A 20,977-nucleotide genomic window follows, 5' to 3' on the forward strand; every position below is an offset into this window, starting at 1 on the left:
TTTTGTTCATAGATGGCCTTATTATTAATTTGCCAAGTGAACATGCAGAGCATGTTAATTCATCTGATCGGGGAATTTTGACATTTCTTATTGAATGTCCAACTGAATGTGCTATTATTCTTTGCATCATCCTAGTTGCTGGATGTCCCAAACGATCATGCCATAAAATAATCAAATGTTTGTCATCTAACTTTTGGTTAGATACCATGTTGATTTCCACGGGTCGTATGTTTATACGATATAACCCCGAAGAGTATGCTGGCAATTTCTCATATATATGTTTCTTGCCATGTTTTTCTGCCGTGAGGCATATATACTCTTTTTGATCTGTTGTCATTGTTTCTAGATGATAGCCATTTTGGCGTACATCTTTGAAGCTTATGAGATTTCTTCGAAATTTACTCGAATATAAAGCATTATTTATTATTAATTTTGTTCCATTTGGAAGCATTATACAAGCCTTTCCAGATCCTTCAATTAATTTAGCTGACCCGGAAATGGTGTTTACATTTGCTTGAAACAACTTTAGTTGTGAAAATATTTTCTATCTTTTAAGATAGTATGTGTTGTTCCACTGTCCAAAAGGCATTGATATTCGGAACTAATTTCAGGCAGATCCATATCTTCATAAAATAAATTTGAGATTAGTTTAGAATAATATCATACAAACTTTTATTGATGATAAAGATTTAAAGTACATGACTAGAAATTTAAAATACAGGGAACTAAGAAAATACATTAAAACATAGCATATGTTACATTAGTAGATGGGGAACCTAACCATTGTTGTTTTCTCCAAGAATGAAATCATTTCCAATTTCAGCATTATCCATGAAATAATCAGACACATCAAGGCTGGGACAAGGAGCATTTTCCTCATTAACATAATTTCCTTCTACATTTTTCTCTTTGCCTTTTACAGAAGCCTGGTAAAGGTCTACCAAATGTTTGGTCGTTCGACAAGTACGTCCCCAATGTCCTGTCATGCCACATCTGTAACATGTGTCTTTTCCTTTCGAAGGAGTTTGTTTGTGGCTTCCAGATGACTGTCCCTTCTGTTTTTCAAAATTTTTGAAATTACTGTTTCTTTGAAAATTATTTCTACCACGACCACGGCCGCGTCCGCGATAATTTCCACGGCCTCTTCCACGGCCATTGTAATTTCCACGTCCACCTCTTCTTGTAGCATTTGACTCGGGTGGATAGGAATTTGTTGCATTTGCCTCATGATGAGTGGCCAAAGACCCAGTTGGTCTCAGGTTATGATTTTTCAACAAAAGTTCACTATTTTGTTCCGCAACAAGCAATACACTCATTAATTCATTGAACTTTTTAAAACCTCTTTCACGATACTGTTCTTGCAACAGTATGTTACTTGCATGAAAGGTAGTGAGTGTTTTTTCAATCATCTGTTCATCCGAAACTGGATGATCACAGTATCTCAATATAGACACTATCTCATGTATGGTTGAATTATAATCAATTACAGATTTGAAATCCTGGAACCGTAAATTTGTCCAATCAAATAATGCCTTAGGAAGGAGCACCCTTTTGTGGTGTCCAAATCTTTCATTAAGGCAATCCCATAATTCTTTGGGATCTTTAACCATCATGTACTCAGTTTTAAGGCCTTCATGTAAATGATGCCTTAACAACACTAAGGCTTTTGCCTTATCTTGTTCAATAACAGGTTTTGCAACAGTCATTGCAGAAATGGTAGTATCAGTTGTTTGACTAGAGGGACTTTTATTTTCTTTAACAGTGTGCTCCAAACCTTGAGATTTCAAATTCATCATTGCATCCACTTTCCATTCCAGAATTTTCTTTCCAGATAAATCTAAGATGCTGAACTGTCTTTTCATAAGGTCTCCCATTTTAGCTACAACAAATTTCGTGATAATTAGTTTATAATAACAAATTATATGTACAACTCACATGTTTAGTTCTTCCATATTTATAATTAAGTTAATAAGACACGTGATAATTAAATTTAATAATAATAAACCATAAATAATATAGTCTTTTCTCCCCCTTGGTTTATTATTGTGAGTAATTATATGATTAGACAAAAAATAATCATGTTAGTTGCAAAAAAAACAGCAAAACGACAACAATGACAGTAGTAACAATAATTATAATGATAACGGTAATATTATACAATGATGATTAATAACAACAAACAACATAATAAAACAAAAACAAGCTTTTAATATACTAAAACGACAAAATAAGTGAGTTTTACTTATACATAATGACAAAAATTAATATTGCTACTAATAGAACTACAAGTGCCGTAATTAGAAGGAAATATTGTTTTATCTTCCTTAAATCTTCTTCAAAAGTGAAGTTGTGGGTGTTTTGGGTGTTTTGGTTGCCGTCGTCGGGGAACATATCGGAGAAGAAGGGGGTGAATTTTTTTTTTTTTAGGTGATTTTTGGATAAAAAGTAGGAAGGGATAAGGGATTTGTGGTGAAATCGGGGAAAAATCCGTCTTTTATAGAGGTAGGTTTATCCGTTACTGTTCTGTACAACTGTAAAAATATCATATAATAGTCTAACGTACTGGCATAAAATTATGGTCCATATATATATTTATAATTGTAAAAGGTTATCACACTGAGAATGCAAGCCATAGTGGTCCGAGAGCCCTAATATCTATAAAAGATCATGGGTTCGAAAACGAAAAGAAACACAAAAAAGTATGTAAAAGTAAGAAAAATAATAAGTATAAAAAGGCTGCATCTTTTTGTTAATCTAGTTAATAATAATATGCATGCAAAGCTACTACTTAGCAATTATAATAACTAAGATAAAAATTTACGTAAAATGAGTATGTAATACCAACATGGATCAAACAAAGAAACATCAACATGAATAAACAAAAGATGATAGTAGTAAATTCACAAGTAAGAGAACTTTCACCGTTGTTTTTTTTTTTTGAGGTATATATAGTAAATGTTTGAGTTTCTGTTATAGAGGATCCCAAATATGGGCAACTATAGAGCATACTCCTCGAAACATTTAGAAGTAGATAGTATTATTTGTTATAAATTTTTTTAGAAGTAGGTATAAATATACCTGACTGAAAACTGGTGCTGATAACGTGTTAAAGTTTTACCGATAGAAAGTTTTATAAAGGAGTAAGAGAAGATGGAGAAATTGATTATGTATATTGCTCCGGTAACATGGCTTATATAGCCAAGAGTCTTACATATAATGCCACACAAGTTCACAAGTCTTTGGACTTGTGTGAACATTGTGAAATCAAATCAAATAATTATAGGCATTCATATTTATCTTCTAACAGAGAGTATATAGTTGGAAATTATTGAATATGGATTTTTCAAGTTGAGTTTTGCACACAGCCACACAAAAAAACCTTCCATGTTCCATATAGTAACTTGAATGATAGAATTAGGGTGATAATCGAGTGAGTCGATCACGAGCTAGGGGGTGCTCAAGTCGACTCGAAAACTTTATAAATTTGCTCAACTCATGTCTGCTAAAGTTTCAAGTCAATAAAACCTACTCGACTTGTGCTCGTTAAAGTTTCGAGTCGAGTTGAGTAGCTCACGATCTGCTCCTTAAGGTTTTGGTCCTTATAATTTAAAGTTATAGGCCTTTATTTTTTATGTTCAATTTATATAATTTCCTTAATTATTTTTCATTATTAAAGCTTTACTCTTTCTGTTTTGATAATATATATTAACTCTTATTAAGTGTCAAATTATTTTAAACATGGTAACTTCGTTTGTAAATTATATACTAATAAAATACATTATTGAGTTGTTCACGAGCTTATCAAGTCGAGTTGGTGATTGCTCAACTCGTGTTCATTAACCTCTCGGGTCAAGCCGAATTCGAGTCGAGCCAACTCATGCCAAATTTTGACCAAACTTTAACCAAGTTGAGTTCGAATTGCTCGCGAACTGCTCAGCTCGATTAGCACCCCCTTCTAGAATCATATAATTACATAACATAAACGAATTAAATCACACAAGTATTATTTTATATGGACAAAAGTTCCACTAATAAACAAGGACCCCACATAACACATTGAGAATTTGAGATTGAGACAAAATAAATAAGACACGTGCTTAAAAATGAATTTTTTTTTTTTCAAAAAAAATAAAAAATAAAATTGGTTGTCATAAAAATTTTCTTATTCCCTTTTTTATTCCTCAATAGTTACATATTAATGGATTGCTTTTTATTTTTATTTTTTAAAATTTCTCAATAGCTACAAAGGTCAATACTTGAGATAGATGCAGGAGGTAAGGTTATCCCCTACTCCCTAGAAAGTGTAATTGGTGAGACTCAAAATGACCTCAAATTCACACGTTAAGTTTTACATTAACTCCATCAATCTTACTGGGTTACTTGTAGATCACTTATTGTTTACATTAACTTAAGAGTCAATTTAGACTTTTCAGATCATTTTGTACATCAACAATGCGCTATTAATTCTTATAAGAGAATAGATACTAGGTGTCCACGAAGACACGAAGTACTAAATTTGTATATACAATCATTTTGTAAGAAAAATTATACAAGTATATATTTGGGACTATTTGGGAGGCTACAATAACTCAATAAGATACACTTTGTTATAATTAACAACTGTCAAATTCTCTCTTCTTTTCATCAAAAAAGCACAAGTAAAAGATGATACGAAGTATGTTCCAAATATAAGAGCTACCCCATTTCAATTCACGGCTTAGAATAGATTTATTGATGTTAACACAAATCGAATCAATTTAAGGAGCTACGGAAAGTGAAGGGGAAATCTTGAGATAAAATAAGCATGATTTTGCCAAAAGCAGTAATCACACTAATTAGTAGATTATTCCAAGGAATAATCTGGAAAGGAACAGACAAAGCATCTTTCTTATATGTTTTCGCATGATTATTTACAAAGATTAATCATCAAATGCAAATATTAGATATAAAATCATCATAAAGATAAGCTACACTACATACACAATTCATATTTATTTTCCAGCTCATGTTCAGAGCACTCAATTGTTCTCTAATTTACCGTCTTTAAACAATGCTTGCTGTAATCAAGAATCAAATTACAAGATTGTGAGTCTAGTAGAAGCTCTAAGCTACAGTTTTCGATTCATGTATAAGCTTACAACACACAATCGAAAATAATTCGGTGCCTACATGAGCAATCATTGAATGATATAAAGCTTTACAAATGTAATTGCGAAAACAGGAAGAATACACAGATTCTTAACCTCTGCAGTCGTTTGCTTGTGTATGATGTTTTGCTTGTATTTCTCGCTGAATTTAGCTGTCATGGTTTAAAAATACAACATAAGGATGTATGTTATAGGCTTCAGATTGTTTAATTTGCCTTCTGTTTCTTTTCTTCTATTCACGGGTGTCTGATGGTAAGAACATAATGTACAGCAGTTTCATTAAGAATGTCTCACTGCTACCACTTGCGCTTTCTGGCTGATTTTGATGTTCTCATCCGCTTTAAACCCCATGAAAGGCTTGCTAGATGCATCCTTCTTTTAGTATCAAGGATATCTAAGTTAATCTTTTTTTTGGCACCTAAATATCCTTGACAGTTAACAGCACCACAGCAGCACTTAACCTCGGGCCCAAATTGCACAAACCTACAAAACCAGAAACCAAAGCCAGGAAAGCATGAGGGAAGTCACTAAATCCAAAAAATCTTGTTGCTTAGGCAGAACAACAAAGGGAAACAGATGAGAGTACAAGACGTCAAGATTGACATGCCAGGATACTAGTGTCAAGTTAAAATAAGAGCAAGAAGGGCCAAGATTTAAGACAAAGCAAAACAGATAAATATAGTAGGAATGAAGAGGATATATACATACCTGTAATCATACGTCAGTGGTTCTCCGGCTTTTATGGGTCGAGCAGCAAAGACACCCACACGTATATCCCCTTCTACTTGCCTTCAATAACAAAACAATAGGATTATGACATTCATTTCCAGTGCAATGTAAAGAGAAGAAAATTCACAGGCAGGCTTTGCAGAGGATGACATTATCCTTAAATTAGTATATCCTGTTTTTTTTTTTCCAATAATTGAGATCAATGTTACAAAAATTTTGTGCAAGATTGCCTATAATTGAAAAGCCATTTTCTTTCACAGCTCCAGATTACAAGGAGCAAACCCCTCGCTTAAGTGTCTCTAAATTTTTTTGACATGTAGAATCATGGACCAGAAATACCTTCAACTAATCTAATAGCCTAGCCCCTCATTATTAGAGGTAAAACTCACCATCAAAACCAACTATCACATAGCTTTTAGTTACCCCTAAAGTTTAAGTTTCATTATCTTATTAAAAATGCCTAATATCATGAAATTGTCAATGCCATGATATGCTATTTAACCTACAGAAATTAGTAGATCCTTAACTCCCTAAGAGGTCAATTGAGAAAACCATGCAGTAAAAAATTTACTACGGAAGACAGTTACAAGAAACAGATAATAGGTGAAGCTACAGACTGGTAAAATTAGTTCAACGGTGAATCAACCACATAGAAAACTAAAAATATGGTATATTTAATTGTAATAGAAAATCTATTGAATAAAGGTTGACTAAGAAATCATCAAGCTAATCTGGCACTCTGATACTCCTATACTCTTATACAAAAGAGAATACCATACAGTTTCTTTTCAACTATCACTCAATGTTCATATACAGAGTAGAACAATAAATAACCAATTATAATCTTAAATGCTTTAATCAAAATGCCAAATCATACAAGTTTTGAAATGTAAAGGGACCAGAGGTAGGGCTAAGTAAATTACACAATAACACTGCTCTTTCACTTCATCAAGAACACTGCAGGAGTCTAGTCAGATCATAACAATTCATATCATTTCATAATCATTAGTCACAATAGAACGGTCAGAGTAACTCACCATTTCTCCAATTTGCAGTTCGGATCACAACTATGATTTAGGAAACGAGATGCATTCCCCTTGAATGTTGCATCGATTGTGAAGTCTTTACGAATTTCACACATGTAAAAATTTTTCACCTCTTTGTTTTTCATATCCCATAGCCTTTGTGTACATAACAGATCATCTATAACTGGTAGAGAAACAGAAGTAAAAGGAGGTTAAGAGTAAACAACAAATTTTGCACTCATAATTTACGTGATAGATATTTTGACACTTATAGCACAAAATACAACTAGTTACTACACATGTTCCTTTGCAGCTAGCAACCTCTCAAGCATGAAAGTCAAACTTGTTCTCTTCAATAAATACAAGGTGTTCTCGTCTGTTTTTATCAAGAACTGATCTGATCTTATCTTTAATACCAATACAATTACACTTTGGCCTTGTTTTTACACTAATAAGAAAAAAATAATAAAAATAAATAAATCATTATCAAGTAGATTCATCTCAATGTGTGCTTTACAATTATAAGCAGTTACATATATCTAGTAGTAAGTAAATGAAAATATAAGTTTGAGAAAGTTTTGATGGTGAACTTTATTGCATAATTCCAGATTATGGAAATTTCTCTTTTCCTTATATAACATCAAAATTTTGTTAAAAATTAATGTTTTTCGGGAAATTTTATACGGTGACCTCAAATTCTGCAAATTTTTAGATGGTGGATTTTATAGAAAATCATATATTCACTCCCTTCCTCCATGATTAACCACCACTAACACCCTCCTCCATCCTTGCCACCCAGCCCACCTTCCCTAGAAAATCATGTTCCTCCACCCTCTTTAAGGTGTCGTTTGGTTCACATGGGAATTAAAAATTCCCGTGAATTGCAAATTTATGGGAATTAAATTCCTATTATCACATTCATGGGAATTTCCTACAATTGGTTGGTTAACAATGAGGGAAGTAACTTCCCATGGGAATTTCTACTTACCTAGGGGGGGCTAGGTAAGTAAGTTCCTACCTTTTGTGGGAACTTAAAATTCCTAGGATGTTCCACTTCCTCCATTTCACCAAATTTTTGTCAACCAAACAACACATAAAACTTGCAATTCCTAGGAAGTTTCATTTCCCATGCTTTTTTATGTCAAACAAACAAGCCCTAATCTACATTTCTCTCCCCCATCACATCCACATCCACCTCCAATACAATCTCTCTTTCTTTACGTCCATCGTCAAAACTCCTTTTGGAATTTTCTCCTCTTTAACCGCCACCGACTTCATCTTCTTCCTTCAACTCCCTTCCTCCACCATGTTGGGCTCTAGATAAAACCAGCATAATCAATAGCAGGAATTAGAGATGGGTATATGGTGGTGCTAACAGTAGTTGCAAGGTATGTGGAATGTTGGGTTGGCTGATTGGGCAGTGGAATGTGGGCCAGTAAAGATGAAGGAGAAGGGAAACAGTTTTTTAACAGGTTATATATAAGGTCACAAAAATATATTTTAATCAAAAGTTTAGGGCAACCTTACAAAGAGAAAAATATTTACCATCACTAGAGGTCCACTATCTAGAATTTCCAAATATTTCTGGTCTTAAATGGTTTGATCAATATAAGAATAATATATAATTTTAAAATAAATCAAATATAACAAGTTATCAAGCATGAAATATAGTACAAGCTTGACAATATGGAATTACACAACCAAATGCATCAGAAGAGTTAAATATAAAATTCCCAACTATTGAGCATAAAATTTCTCTCTAATGAGCATGTCATGACAGGAAAAACAAAATGCCAAAGATTGTTCGCACTTAATATTCAACCAAGAATCACTGTTATTAACTACTTATTTCAGCAAAATCGAGACAATGCTAGTATTAGTAAAGAGCTAGTTCCTCAATTGACAAAGATACAGGAAACATGGATGCATTATTCTTGAAGATAAAACTGAATTGCTTGTAGGTGACATTACAGCTTATATTACGAAACAATGATCTTGCAAAAGTTTAGATCAGTGGATTATGAGTTATGACCAGTATGTACTCTAATAGCATGATTCAAGAAGATTGCATATGACAAATAAGTATATCTCACTTTCATCGCCAATTAACACAAATTTAAAGCAGAATGTAACGAAATAAAGCAAAATATGCTTATTACCTTCCCCAACATATTCTATGATAAAATCTCCCTTGTTCATAGATTCAGCAGCCTCTACTCCCCATCCACAAAGTTCAGTCTGAAGAAAAGGGAAGCATAGATGTAATTTGTGAGATCAAACAATTTGACTAGGATAAAGTGCAAATTTTAAAGACAAGAAGACGAAGTAAAGCAGATTTTTTTTTTTAATGTCTTAACTTTCGACAAACAAATCTGCTCATTACTTTAAGTAGCAAGCTTACTTGTCCAATAATAACATCACAAAAATCTTACCCTAACAATTTTGATCTTCTTCTCCTTGCGAAATGGTTTGTTTGTGCATGCATCTGAGCAGTGACAAGCTCTTGAACAACTAATGCTTTGAACTCTACAAGATCAGATTAAATATGGAAATTATAGTATTAAAAGACTGATGACGCATTATGTACAACAGTACAAGGACATGGGCACATGCATAACTGATTCTACATTGAATGACAAACCACCAGAGATGACGCTCGAAGGCATAATAAGAAATAGCTGTGAATAATTTGCATTGAAAGACGAAGACTGACACTAAGAGAGAAAAAAAAAAACAGTTTGAAACCTCCCTACAGATAGATGAACCACTGTGATTGGCTTAACAGATCATCAAGAAATTCATGACATATATGACTCCAGACAGGAAAATCTAAGCATTAGATCCTTGAACCTTATTTTATCAGAATTTGGGGTTTGCAAATTACTAGAGGCACATTAATCTAAGGATTAAAAATATATTAAAAAAATAGAAAGGAAAAAAAAAAGCCTATATATTTCAAATTGTCAATCAATGAATGAAGAATAAATAATTAAATAGGACAATGCAATTTATTAGGGGAAAAAAACAGCTAATATAATCTACATGATGATACTAACAGTTTTTGAGTAAATTCGAATATCTAAAATTAAAAGTACAAGGAGAAAACACCTGATTAAGATTCAATAAGATTGTATTTACATTCTTTCCTTTTATTATCTCGAGCCACAAAAGTAGACATATAGCAAGTATAACCAGATACTAAAAAAAAGGTGGATTTGAATTATATACATTGTCATGCATTAGCTTATGAGTAATTTACTCCTTCTAGACAATCCTATATATGTATATAAAGGGTTTAACACCACTCAAGCAGCCGCAGGGTCACTCACTATTCACTAGCCACTTTTAAAACAAGATACTAAAACAAATAATGAATACTTCACACTTAATGACACTAAATCCAAATGCATGACAAACAGAATTGCATCTGACCTGCAAACACAGTCATCAGAGCATGTTGAACGGCAACTTGTGCAACCGATATCCATACTAGCATCTTCCCGCTTTTTCTTGACAAGATACACATCTAGATTTAGTTAAGCCACTGACCATAAGAATGAAGAGAAGATAGTTCACTTGTTCATTCTATTTCGAGAGCATAAGTATCAGAAACCCGGGGGATGTTATTTCCTTCGCTACCAAACTTTGATGACAGTGAGTCTATAAAATATTAACTTTCAGCTGCCAAATTAAGAACATTACGTGTTTTTTCCGCCCTTTCCCTCGCTCTGCAAAGAGTTCCATATAGACAATTTGAATGTTTTTTATACTAGGTTAGTTATTTAAAGTCTAGTTGGCAATGGTACAATTTTAGCAGAACAAAAGATATCTGACAGAAGAAATAAAAGAGGATACTGCGCCTAATATGCACATAAGGAGGTGGCTCCAACTTGTCAATTGGACTATCCTTCAGCGTTGACTCTATATTGAACTCTTCCTCAATGTATGGCAAAGGCAAGCGAGAGAATACGTCCTGAAATTAGAAGCAAGCATAAGTTTATTAATGCTAGCATAGCAACAAGCATCTCCAGCAACTTTGCAAGAGATGTATGTCCTGTTGTCCCAATCTGATGACATATGTCAGGAAGTTCCACGGTTCCACCGATTAACTTTTGTAAAACAGAAACATTGCAAATGAATCCTCCAACAGATTTTAATCCCTAAATCCATTATTAATATGGATGTCTACCAGTTGTATTCAAAAATCGTCTACATTGATTAGCCTTTATGCCTCTCAATAAAAGGTGAACAAAGATATTTTTATTACACCTTTTAAGTAAACAACATATTCCTACAACATGCACTACAACATTATATTTTATTCATTTATCTTCACGGCGAAAATCATGCAACTAGATTTTAATAAACAATTTTACAAAGTCATGTTTTGTATAATTATATTCACGTATAAAAGTGACAATAGCTAGAAGAAAATCAAATCTGACCTCAAAGTTATTAGTTGCTGTTCCATGCTGCTCAACCAATAAGAGATATCAGTCCTGTCAGCCAGCTTAATCAATGAATAATAAGATAGAAGCAGCAAAAATGAAAGTTGATAGATTCATTTTATATACAAAGATGTTTTAAGATATACAAGTTACAGGTTAAGCAAACCATCATGAATTAAAATCAGCCTAAATACAGCAACATAAAGGGGGTCTTGGTTCAGACTTTTAGGTATCAACCATATTTTTCACCAAATAAAACCCACTCTCCACCCAGCCGCCCATTCCTCTTCACTATTATCTTTAACTATTATTTGGCACTTCATGCACTTATTTCTACAAGATTATCCCCATCAAAATGCTAAGATTAAATAAAATCCATCTGATATTTTAAAACCATAAATATAGACCAGCTAGATCCTAGTGGATTTCAGATCCAATAATTAGAAATTCAGACTAGAACTAATGGCAATATGTTCATATTTTCCAGAACCAAGATATGAGCAATTAAATCCGCTTGGTCTAAGCCTAGCAGCTTCACCTTTTTAATCTCATACAAGTATTGAAAGTTTGTGCTCATACCTAGTCTCAAACATTTCTTCATCACCTTTTTCATACTTCTCTCTGTAAGAATCAAATCCTCCGAGTCATTCCCCATTTTAGTTATTGTAGATTCCAGGTCCTCGGTCTAAAGTCCATAATCTTGGGATTATATGCCTTCAAAATTCCCTGAATGGCATCTTGCTTCTTTTCTCTTTAATCAACTTTCTGTTGTATATTCCGACCTTCAACTTTTCCTTCACAAACTTAAGGTTCTGCATGAATCCTAAATAAGTCTAAACACTGCCAAATAATCACTCTAAAAATCTTGAAACCTATTACTTCCTCTGTTTTTTCATAAGTGCAACATGTAGGGGAAGTACAATTTTTTGAAGAGGAGAGAGATAAAGAAGTGAGGAGAGCAATAGAGAAAAATCATATCTATTAAAAAAGAAGTGATGTTGCACTTATTATGCAACTTCCATAAAAGGAAAACATTGCACTTATTATTTAAAAAAAAAAAAAAAAAAAAAAAAAAAAAAAGAGGAAGAAATTAAAATTGTGGTGCAATGTTCACATAGTTTAGGAATCAAGACCTAAAGAACACAAGCAGATTCTAAAAGGATTAGCAAGTAATTCAATGTACTTCTAGTCCTAACCATCAATTATACACGTTCAAGCTCTTCTGATCAATTGTTGGAGCCCAAAAATCTATCCAGCCTCATGGCCACATTATATGCCCCACAGACCATTTGCAACAAATCACAACCATATAATAGCAACAAAGCCTCCTGCTACCAATGATATATACTTTCTCATATCCCCACCCCCCAAGATCCACCTCCGGAAGCACAAACCTTACATATCTCCACCCTGCTTAAGGAAACCTTTAATCAAAATAAGGATAATAAGGGCCATAAAAGATGTAATTCATGTAAACCACCACCAATTTCCCTCTAGAATTACAAGGTAAACAAATGTCAAAAAGGGTCCATAAAGGTCTTTAACCCTAGTCTCATAAAAGCTACATAGTATCGAAATATCTCCAAAGCATCACGAAAAATAAGACAAACCTAATCTCTGTATTTAAAGTTACCCCAATAGACCTAGTTTGAAAATAGTCAAGCAGCTCGAGTGTCATCTCCTTAACAAGTTAATTTTTTGGTCAACTTTCCAACAGTGACCTAAAATTGAATTAGATTAAATGCCTTAATGTCTGCTAATAATTTTGTGTGCAATGGTTGTTTTTAGTAACAAATTGATGATCTTCTTACCACAGGGTTCAGCAAGAACAACCTACCCATAACTAGAATAATAAGATCGTGTACAATGGTACATCTAACTCCTCTACCTGGTTCCAGAAAGGGAATTAGGAGTTTAGTATTATGTGGTAAAATTTCAATATAGGTGTTAATATACCAAGAAAACGGAGATATGTCAATAAATGCTTCTTGTTGTCATACAACAAAATCATATTACAACATATCATAGATTGATTAGATCTCAGTTCATAAAGAATATACGAAGAAAAAAATGTTTCACTAGTAGGAATGAAACTATGCTAATGAAGAAAAAGAGGAGATTGACCTCCTGCCGCCAATCTTTTGGGTGCCTCCAGCAAACAGTCCATCCCGGACGCTCACTCAGATGAATCACTTTATCTGGCCAAGCTGCACATTTATCATGTGAAGCCACTTCACACCTCACACAGCGCCAAATAAATTTCTGTTTACATATAAAGCATGCCTGGAGAACAAAATGTAATCAATGTAGAAAATTAGTGAAATATGTAAACAATTATTTAAAGATATTGCATAACACCACACAAGATATTCAAATGAAAATAACAAATAATTGCAGGTTTAAAATAATACAGAAACAAATAGATTACCGAATCCACATAAATGAGTCAAATGAACTACTAATTGAAGAGGAAGAAACAATCCTTAACCATCACATGCAACTCAGTGAGATCCAGGATTGACATGCTCAGTCATTTTAATAGTGTGAGGTTGTCACATCATGAAAATCAACTAATACCTTTTACGTGTGCACAAGTATCCAGTATATTATTTGAAAATACAGCCAATATACCACAGATATACATGTACGATTTATATACAAGTCCCCAACCTTTGATATTAATTAAAATAAATATATATGGTAGGAATTATCTCTCTACCCAATTTTCTTTCAATTGATATTCATCCAGATAATGTTAAACAATAATGATTTGTGTGGAATAAAGACAGAAATTCGACTACTAGAAGAAACAGGAGTTGGTGGACTAAATATGACACAACAATTAGGAGCTTACATGTTGAGGGCACTTGAACTTTCTTGAGACCGAATATCGAAAGTTATCCTTTGCACACTTCAAATGATAAATTCCCTTACACCCTCGGACAGAGCAAGGGACCTCATCCCCTGGGTAGATGTAACTTGAACAAGCACGACACTCAACCTGAAAAAAGTCACTAGTGATAGTTAAGCTTACCATATGAGCAACACCATGTCTGCTAGAGCAAAAAATACAAATGCATAATTATCACAAGTTCACAACTTATAATCATATATCATATCAATATTCATGAAGAATGTTAATGAGTTCTCTCAAGAACAAATTTGAATTAATGATACTAATCACGACCAATCTATCAAGCAATAATCTTTTCTAAATAGTTTAGCGTATATAGGGCTTAGTTTTATAATAGATACAAAACGTGCTTTCAAGCTTGTCGTGACACCAGTGAAAACGTATCTGTTTCCAGATTATGTTATCATCACTATCCAGTTCAATTAATGGTAAACGAGGTTTGTGTGCATTTAATGCAGAGCGACAAAGCCTTTTAAGAAACTCTGACGAGTTTCTATATTATAACAATCAGGTTAGCTATCAATAACTTTGTCAATATGAAATTGAGAAGCAATGCTAGAACAAGATCTCACTAAAATGGCTCAAGCATTTCACAACATCAGAAAATAATCGCTTCCAACTTTAGCCTCAAACCCCCAAAAAAACATAAATCCTAGAAATAGATGATGTGTAAGTCTCGGAGACTAGCTTTCTAGTTTCTACAAACAATAAAACAATGATTCCTCTTAACCTTAACGCCTATGACACGTGGATATAGAACAAGAATGTCAAATTATGCTTAGACGTTACACTGAAAACAGAATAAACATGCATACTACGATAAATATAATGAACGTGTACTAGGACACACATTCCCACTATCAATACACACTGACATAAGTTGAAATTATCAATCTCAGACAAACATCCAATAATTGACAACTCCTAATTATCAATAATTCACTATTCACCGTGCTTATAATTGACAATTTTTACTACATTTTCCCGAGATTCTATCCGTGTAAGTCGGAAATGATCCTCTCATCACCAACAAATATACAAAAAATGGATCTTCAACAAGTAAATTACTCATTTCCAATGAACAAAGCGTCATGATAACTAATCATACAGCAAATACAAACTCTTAATCAACAATTAGAACCAATTCACCTCAACCGATCAATCAAACCAAATCAATTACTTCAATTACACCATAAATAAACCATAAAACAACAACAAATCATTTTAAAAACAATTTTAAAAAATCAACAAATCATTATAAAATCAATTCAAAAAAAAAAATCAGCAAAAATTCAAATAAACAGCATTACCAATCTATTCGAACCCTCAAGAAACGGAAGAAAGCAACGATTTTCCGGGAACCCTAAATCCAACCTCCTCGCTTTCCAATCACCAACATAATCATCCAAACACTTATCACCACCACCACCACCACCAATAACCCTCTTCTTATCACAATCAATAGCACCAGAACTCATCCTAGTAACCCTAATTTTCAACAACCCTCTTCTACTCCCACAAATCTCAGCAAAATCACCATTAATCGGAAGCTCAGGCCGCAAATCGAAGTCATCCATATAATCTAGGGTTTTAATAGGGCAAGGAAAAAGAGAATCAGAAGAATCGGATAAAGAAGATTTGATGGGATTGGGGCAATAATTTAGGGTTAGGGTATCGGAATTAAGGAAAGGAGCACCGAAATCCGGCATGGTATCGTAGAAGATTGGAGGAGAGAGAAAAACAGTATAAGACTGAGGTTGGCTGTGTTCTTTAAGTTTTGGAGTGGGGGAATTTGGGCGGGAAGAATGAAAATTATTTTGTGCCAAATTTGTTGGGATACTTTGATTTTTAACGCGGTTTTTTTTGGTTGTTTAAGATGTTAAGAAGCACCACTATGTGTCTATGTCACTATGTCACTATGTGTGCTTCGACTTCGGATCGATTGGTCTTTGTACTATTCCCTCTCTGTTCTCGAATAATTATTCGGGACGATTTGGTTGAACTTTTTGAAATGGGTTGAAAATCTTGAAATGGATTTATGATTTTATTTGATTGGTTGGGCTATTTAAGTATGAAATCTTATACTTGGGAATTCTAGCTCTACCTCATTCCCTTGAAATCTCATACCACCTCCCTCCCAAGGATTCATAATCCATACTACCATTCAAATATGAGAATTCATTCCATGATTAAACCAAATAACTTTAGATTGGTATGGGATATAAAATTCATACCACCCAAGTATTACATATCAATCCATTCCAGCTTAATGAACCAAACGAATGTAATCAGTTTATTTCATACTAGATGAAAGCTCGTGCGATGCACGGTTTTTTTCATACATAAATCTCAAGAAAAGATATTTTGCTATAGACTTGCTATAGACTCTAAGTTTATATATATATATATATATATATATATATATATATATATATATATAATTATTTGATTTATTTTACTATTTAATAATTTTAGACGAAAAAAACACTTTAATTAAAGTGTTATTGCCTATTATTAAAGTATAATTTTTTTTTAATGTAATTTATTATGCGACTTTATTTATTGTGGTTTTGTATTTTATTCGTTGTTGTTAGTTATATGACAACTGAATTTAATAATATGAATAAATTGTAAATATGAAATCTTTCAAAAAATAATTGTAAATATGATATTGTATCGATTACATATTAGGTTAAAATCTTTAATGTGAAAAGATTTTTTTTTTTTGAATAATTTAAATCCTAAATCATTATTAGTTGTTTTTAAAAAAATAGAATTATTAAAAAATAATAAAAACATGTATACTATTTATCTTCCATTTCAATAGAATCATCTACTTCGTTCACACCCATATCTCTTCCATCTAATAAAGTGGATAAATAAAACATGTTAGCAAAAACAAAATTAGATATAATTAATCGTTATAGTCTTATAAAATAAATCAATATATTTACCAAGAAATGAAAAATTGTTGTGAAATTGATCTAAAAATTGTAATTGTACAAAACCAAATCTATGCATTGGAATTTTTTTATCGTCCCTAATCGCCCGAACAATAGTATTTTGGAAAATTGAATCATTATTTTGTTGTCACTGACAATGCATGCAATATTGCTTCTTATTTGTAACGAATGAAAGGTATTTAAAAATAATTTTTAGTTTTTTAAATAAATTAAATCCTAATAAATCACTATTCGTTGTTTTAACTACGTGGAAAAATTCTTAAATCTCATTCGTCACTTTTTCTTAGGTGGCGAGTGAATTTATTAATTCCAAAATAAAATACAAATCTAATTTTTAATTGGTCAAAAAAATACCTTTGTTTATGTGACGAGCCGAATGCTCTCGAAAAATGCCTACTTTATATTATTAATTAATTAATTATATAATATATATTAGATTATTTAGATGAATTTTTTTAATAATTTTCCAACTCTGTCTTATCTTAATTGGAAAATTTTACTCGTCTAACCCAAATGGTATTTGTGATGTAGATTCCGCAGTTGTTAGTTTTTTTTTTTTTGAACAAGTTTCGCTGTTGTATTACTTTTCACTCTTAAACTTCATATTTCAAGTGATGTGGGGCCTTCCACTATCTAATACGAAGCTCTTTGTGAAGTTAAAAAAAATGGTGTGTGTGTTTGTCTATGTCGATCAAGACAATAACTTGAATATGGAGGGAGTTATTTACAAAGTTATTTCTTAGATGTATTTGGGATACTATTTGTAACCGATTTATTCACCATATACCCATAAATAATTTGTTTATTCATCATATACCCATGAAAATTTTTAAATTTACCATATACCCCTAAGTTTAAAAAAATGTCACCAAATACCCAAATGACTAACGGCGGTTAACTCCGTTAGCCATTAAGACTAGTTATGTCACACGGCAACCTCTGATTGGTTCTTTTAAATATTTTATTAAAAAAAACCCCAGCCAGCCACCCTCCCCACCCATCACCGCCGCCCAGCCCCATGTCCCACCCAGCCTCTGATTGTTGCATAACTTTTACAAATGCGGATTAATAGGCAATTTTTGGTGTAGATAGAGATAGAGAGAACAAATAAAGATGGCCTGTGTGATAGGAGAGAGATAAAGAGAATTTATTAACTTAAAAGGAAAGTGATGCATCTACATTGAAACTTCTATTTTTAAAAAGTGATGCATCTAATTAAAGCTGAAAAAACCACCCCTCCCCCACCAACTCAGCCACCTTTCCCCTCCCACTCCACTGCCAGCGCCCAGGCTTCCTCTCCCACTGGCCAACCCTACCCCAACACCCCAACCCCACCCCGATTTCCCCACCCTAATCCCCACTCCCCTTTTCCCCCACCCCAATACCCAACCTTAACCCTGATTGAATCCCTTTCATTGTGAAGAAGGCGGAGAGAAAGACAGAGGTTGAAGGATTCACGGTGAGGGAAGAGAGAGGAGTTGGAGTTGAGGATAGAGAAAAGGTGGTGTTCACAGGAGGAGTAATGGAGAATGGAGGAGTAGCCGCCATTAAAGCAATAGTGGATGAAGTTTGCGGATGTCGTGGTGGCGGTGGGAGGGGAGTGGAGAGTGAAGGATCAGAGTAGGAGTAGTAATGGTAGGAGAAAAAAGAGTTTTAGAGAAGAAAGCTAAAGGTGGTAATGGGAAAGGGAGGGTCGTGGGGGTTTATGGTGTCGGGGTAAGGTGTGGGAGGGGGGGAAGAATGGAGGAGAAGCCCAATGAGTCAATAACCCCTATAACACTAACGAAGTAGCCTCCATGATGGAAGGGGAGTGGAGAGTGAAGGATCAGAGTAGGAGTAGTAATGGTAGGAGAAAAAAGAGTTTTAGAGAAGAAAGCTAAAGGTGGTAATGGGAAAGGGAGGGTCGTGGGGGTTTATGGTGTCGGGGTAAGGTGTGGGAGGGGGGGAAGAATGGAGGAGAAGCCCAATGAGTCAATAACCCCTATAACACTAACGAAGTAGCCTCCATGATGGAAGGCCACACCGTATGTCTAGCCACATATGAAAATTTGTGAATATTTCATGATTACCAAGGATTTATTTTATTTTATTTTATTTTATTTTTTGCAATTTATCAAACGAAAAAAATAAATAATAGAGGGTTACTAAATAGAATAACTTTTTTAAATATAAATTAATTAATTAATTTAGTAACATAATTTCACAAAGAAATTGAAGAGTGCCACTTTCGCTCACTGAAAAACAAATAGATGTTGACCTACTAACACTCTCGGAAATCTTATTTTTTACCTACAACAAATTAAATGTAAAATAAAAAATATACATAATAAAACATTCAACCTACTCCACACAAAATAATCAACTGAATTGAATTTTATATTAAAAAAATCAAATATGATCAAGTGAAAGATTCAAAGAGAAAAAAATGGAAAACTAAAAAAAGTCGAATAAAAGAAGATAGAGAGTCGAACACAAAGGAAAGAGAAAGACAGGTCGATATTGACGCCTTGTTGGTGGTTCGCCGATCGATAACCATCGTACGATTCATTGAGGGAAAAGGGAAAGCGAGAAACCCACCGGTATTCTATTTTACATTTTTAGTATTTTTATTTTGAAATTTTCTTAAAAAAACAATGAATATGGTCTCTGAAATGTCCCAAATTACGCTAACCGTCCCCCTCTAGTCAACAGTGTTCCCAAGACTTCCCATTTGTCCCCGACCCCGTGCAATCTCCAATATACAGGGGACACCAGTCACACCACTTCCTAGGCGTCTCCGTGCAAATTAATTAGGTGGGAAATCAAAAAACAAATTTGCATCTTTATTGTTTAAAAAAAAAATGATATTTAATTTACTTCTCAAATAGATGACTTAAGATAGTTTTTTAATCAGACTAATTGAATATATTTATATAAGAAATAGATAAGTTAATTTGTCAATTAGTGAAGTTGAGAGAAGCAACTTTCAAAATGTTGATTATATTTTTTCTCTTTATCTACATGATTATAGTAATTTGCTGAGCTAATTTAATGATAAGATATGTAATAAATGTCCGGCTTAATGTCATGCTAACTCTTTTCACTTCATCAATGCACTCTGCCCCCATCGGAAGATAAGCTAGGGCACCTACTTTTGTTATATATATAGCTTCGAAAATGACTATGTAACATGGTAACAAAGAAGGCAACAAAGAGAGAGTAGAATGGTTATCAAACGGCTTATGTGCTTTTAATGGAACTAGAATTGTTTCCAAATGAGCCTCCATGCATACTTATATGGCTCTTGGCCTTTATCCTAGAAACTTCTATGGCCTAGAGAGTTGCACTCTACAAGGCCTTCCTATGTACCACGCTTTTCAAATTCTCCACATAATTCCTACCAAGTTTTAACAAGAGAGCACCATAGGTCTCTACAAGACTAGAAAATTACGACTAGGAACAACCTATTGCCTTGAACATGGGAGATTATTGGGAATCTTCCTGGAGGTTTCTCATGTCCACGAGGCTTTTTCATGCCTTATGATCTTGGCCACCAATTTCAAAGCCCATCGAATTGAAGCTCATTTAGGCTCTAGATCGGCTCATTATTAATTAATCGAAAAATTAACCCTTTTCCCTATCTTATAAAAAATACAAGACTAGTCTTATGAATAGTGTGCAACTAATTGCCTAATTAAACCCTTCAAAATATGTACTTACATGTTTACCCCCATTAATAAGTACAAGTTTTTTTTGCCTTCATTAATGTTAA

General features: G+C 33.4%; 2 protein-coding genes across 2 annotated transcripts; both read right to left on the reverse strand.

Moving 5' to 3' along the window:
* Positions 1 to 776: 776 nt before the first annotated feature.
* On the reverse strand, positions 777 to 1,874 carry LOC110721938. Its single transcript, XM_021901173.1, has 2 exons — positions 1,224 to 1,874; positions 777 to 1,055 (listed from the first exon to the last, which is right to left on the reverse strand). The coding sequence occupies exons 1-2, from the start codon at positions 1,872 to 1,874 to the stop codon at positions 777 to 779; spliced, it is 930 nt and encodes a 309-aa protein (XP_021756865.1).
* Positions 1,875 to 4,977: 3,103 nt separating this feature from the next.
* LOC110721889 (histone-lysine N-methyltransferase ASHR3-like) lies at positions 4,978 to 16,315 on the reverse strand. Its single transcript, XM_021901114.1, has 11 exons — positions 15,574 to 16,315; positions 14,204 to 14,350; positions 13,474 to 13,632; positions 11,347 to 11,373; positions 10,757 to 10,874; positions 10,334 to 10,427; positions 9,334 to 9,427; positions 9,061 to 9,139; positions 6,914 to 7,085; positions 5,856 to 5,936; positions 4,978 to 5,630 (listed from the first exon to the last, which is right to left on the reverse strand). The coding sequence occupies exons 1-11, from the start codon at positions 15,970 to 15,972 to the stop codon at positions 5,444 to 5,446; spliced, it is 1,557 nt and encodes a 518-aa protein (XP_021756806.1). The 5' UTR covers positions 15,973 to 16,315; the 3' UTR covers positions 4,978 to 5,443.
* Positions 16,316 to 20,977: the final 4,662 nt, after the last annotated feature.

Source organism: Chenopodium quinoa, unplaced genomic scaffold (assembly GCF_001683475.1).
Source record: "Chenopodium quinoa cultivar QQ74 unplaced genomic scaffold, ASM168347v1, whole genome shotgun sequence".
NCBI lineage: Eukaryota > Viridiplantae > Streptophyta > Magnoliopsida > Caryophyllales > Amaranthaceae > Chenopodium > Chenopodium quinoa.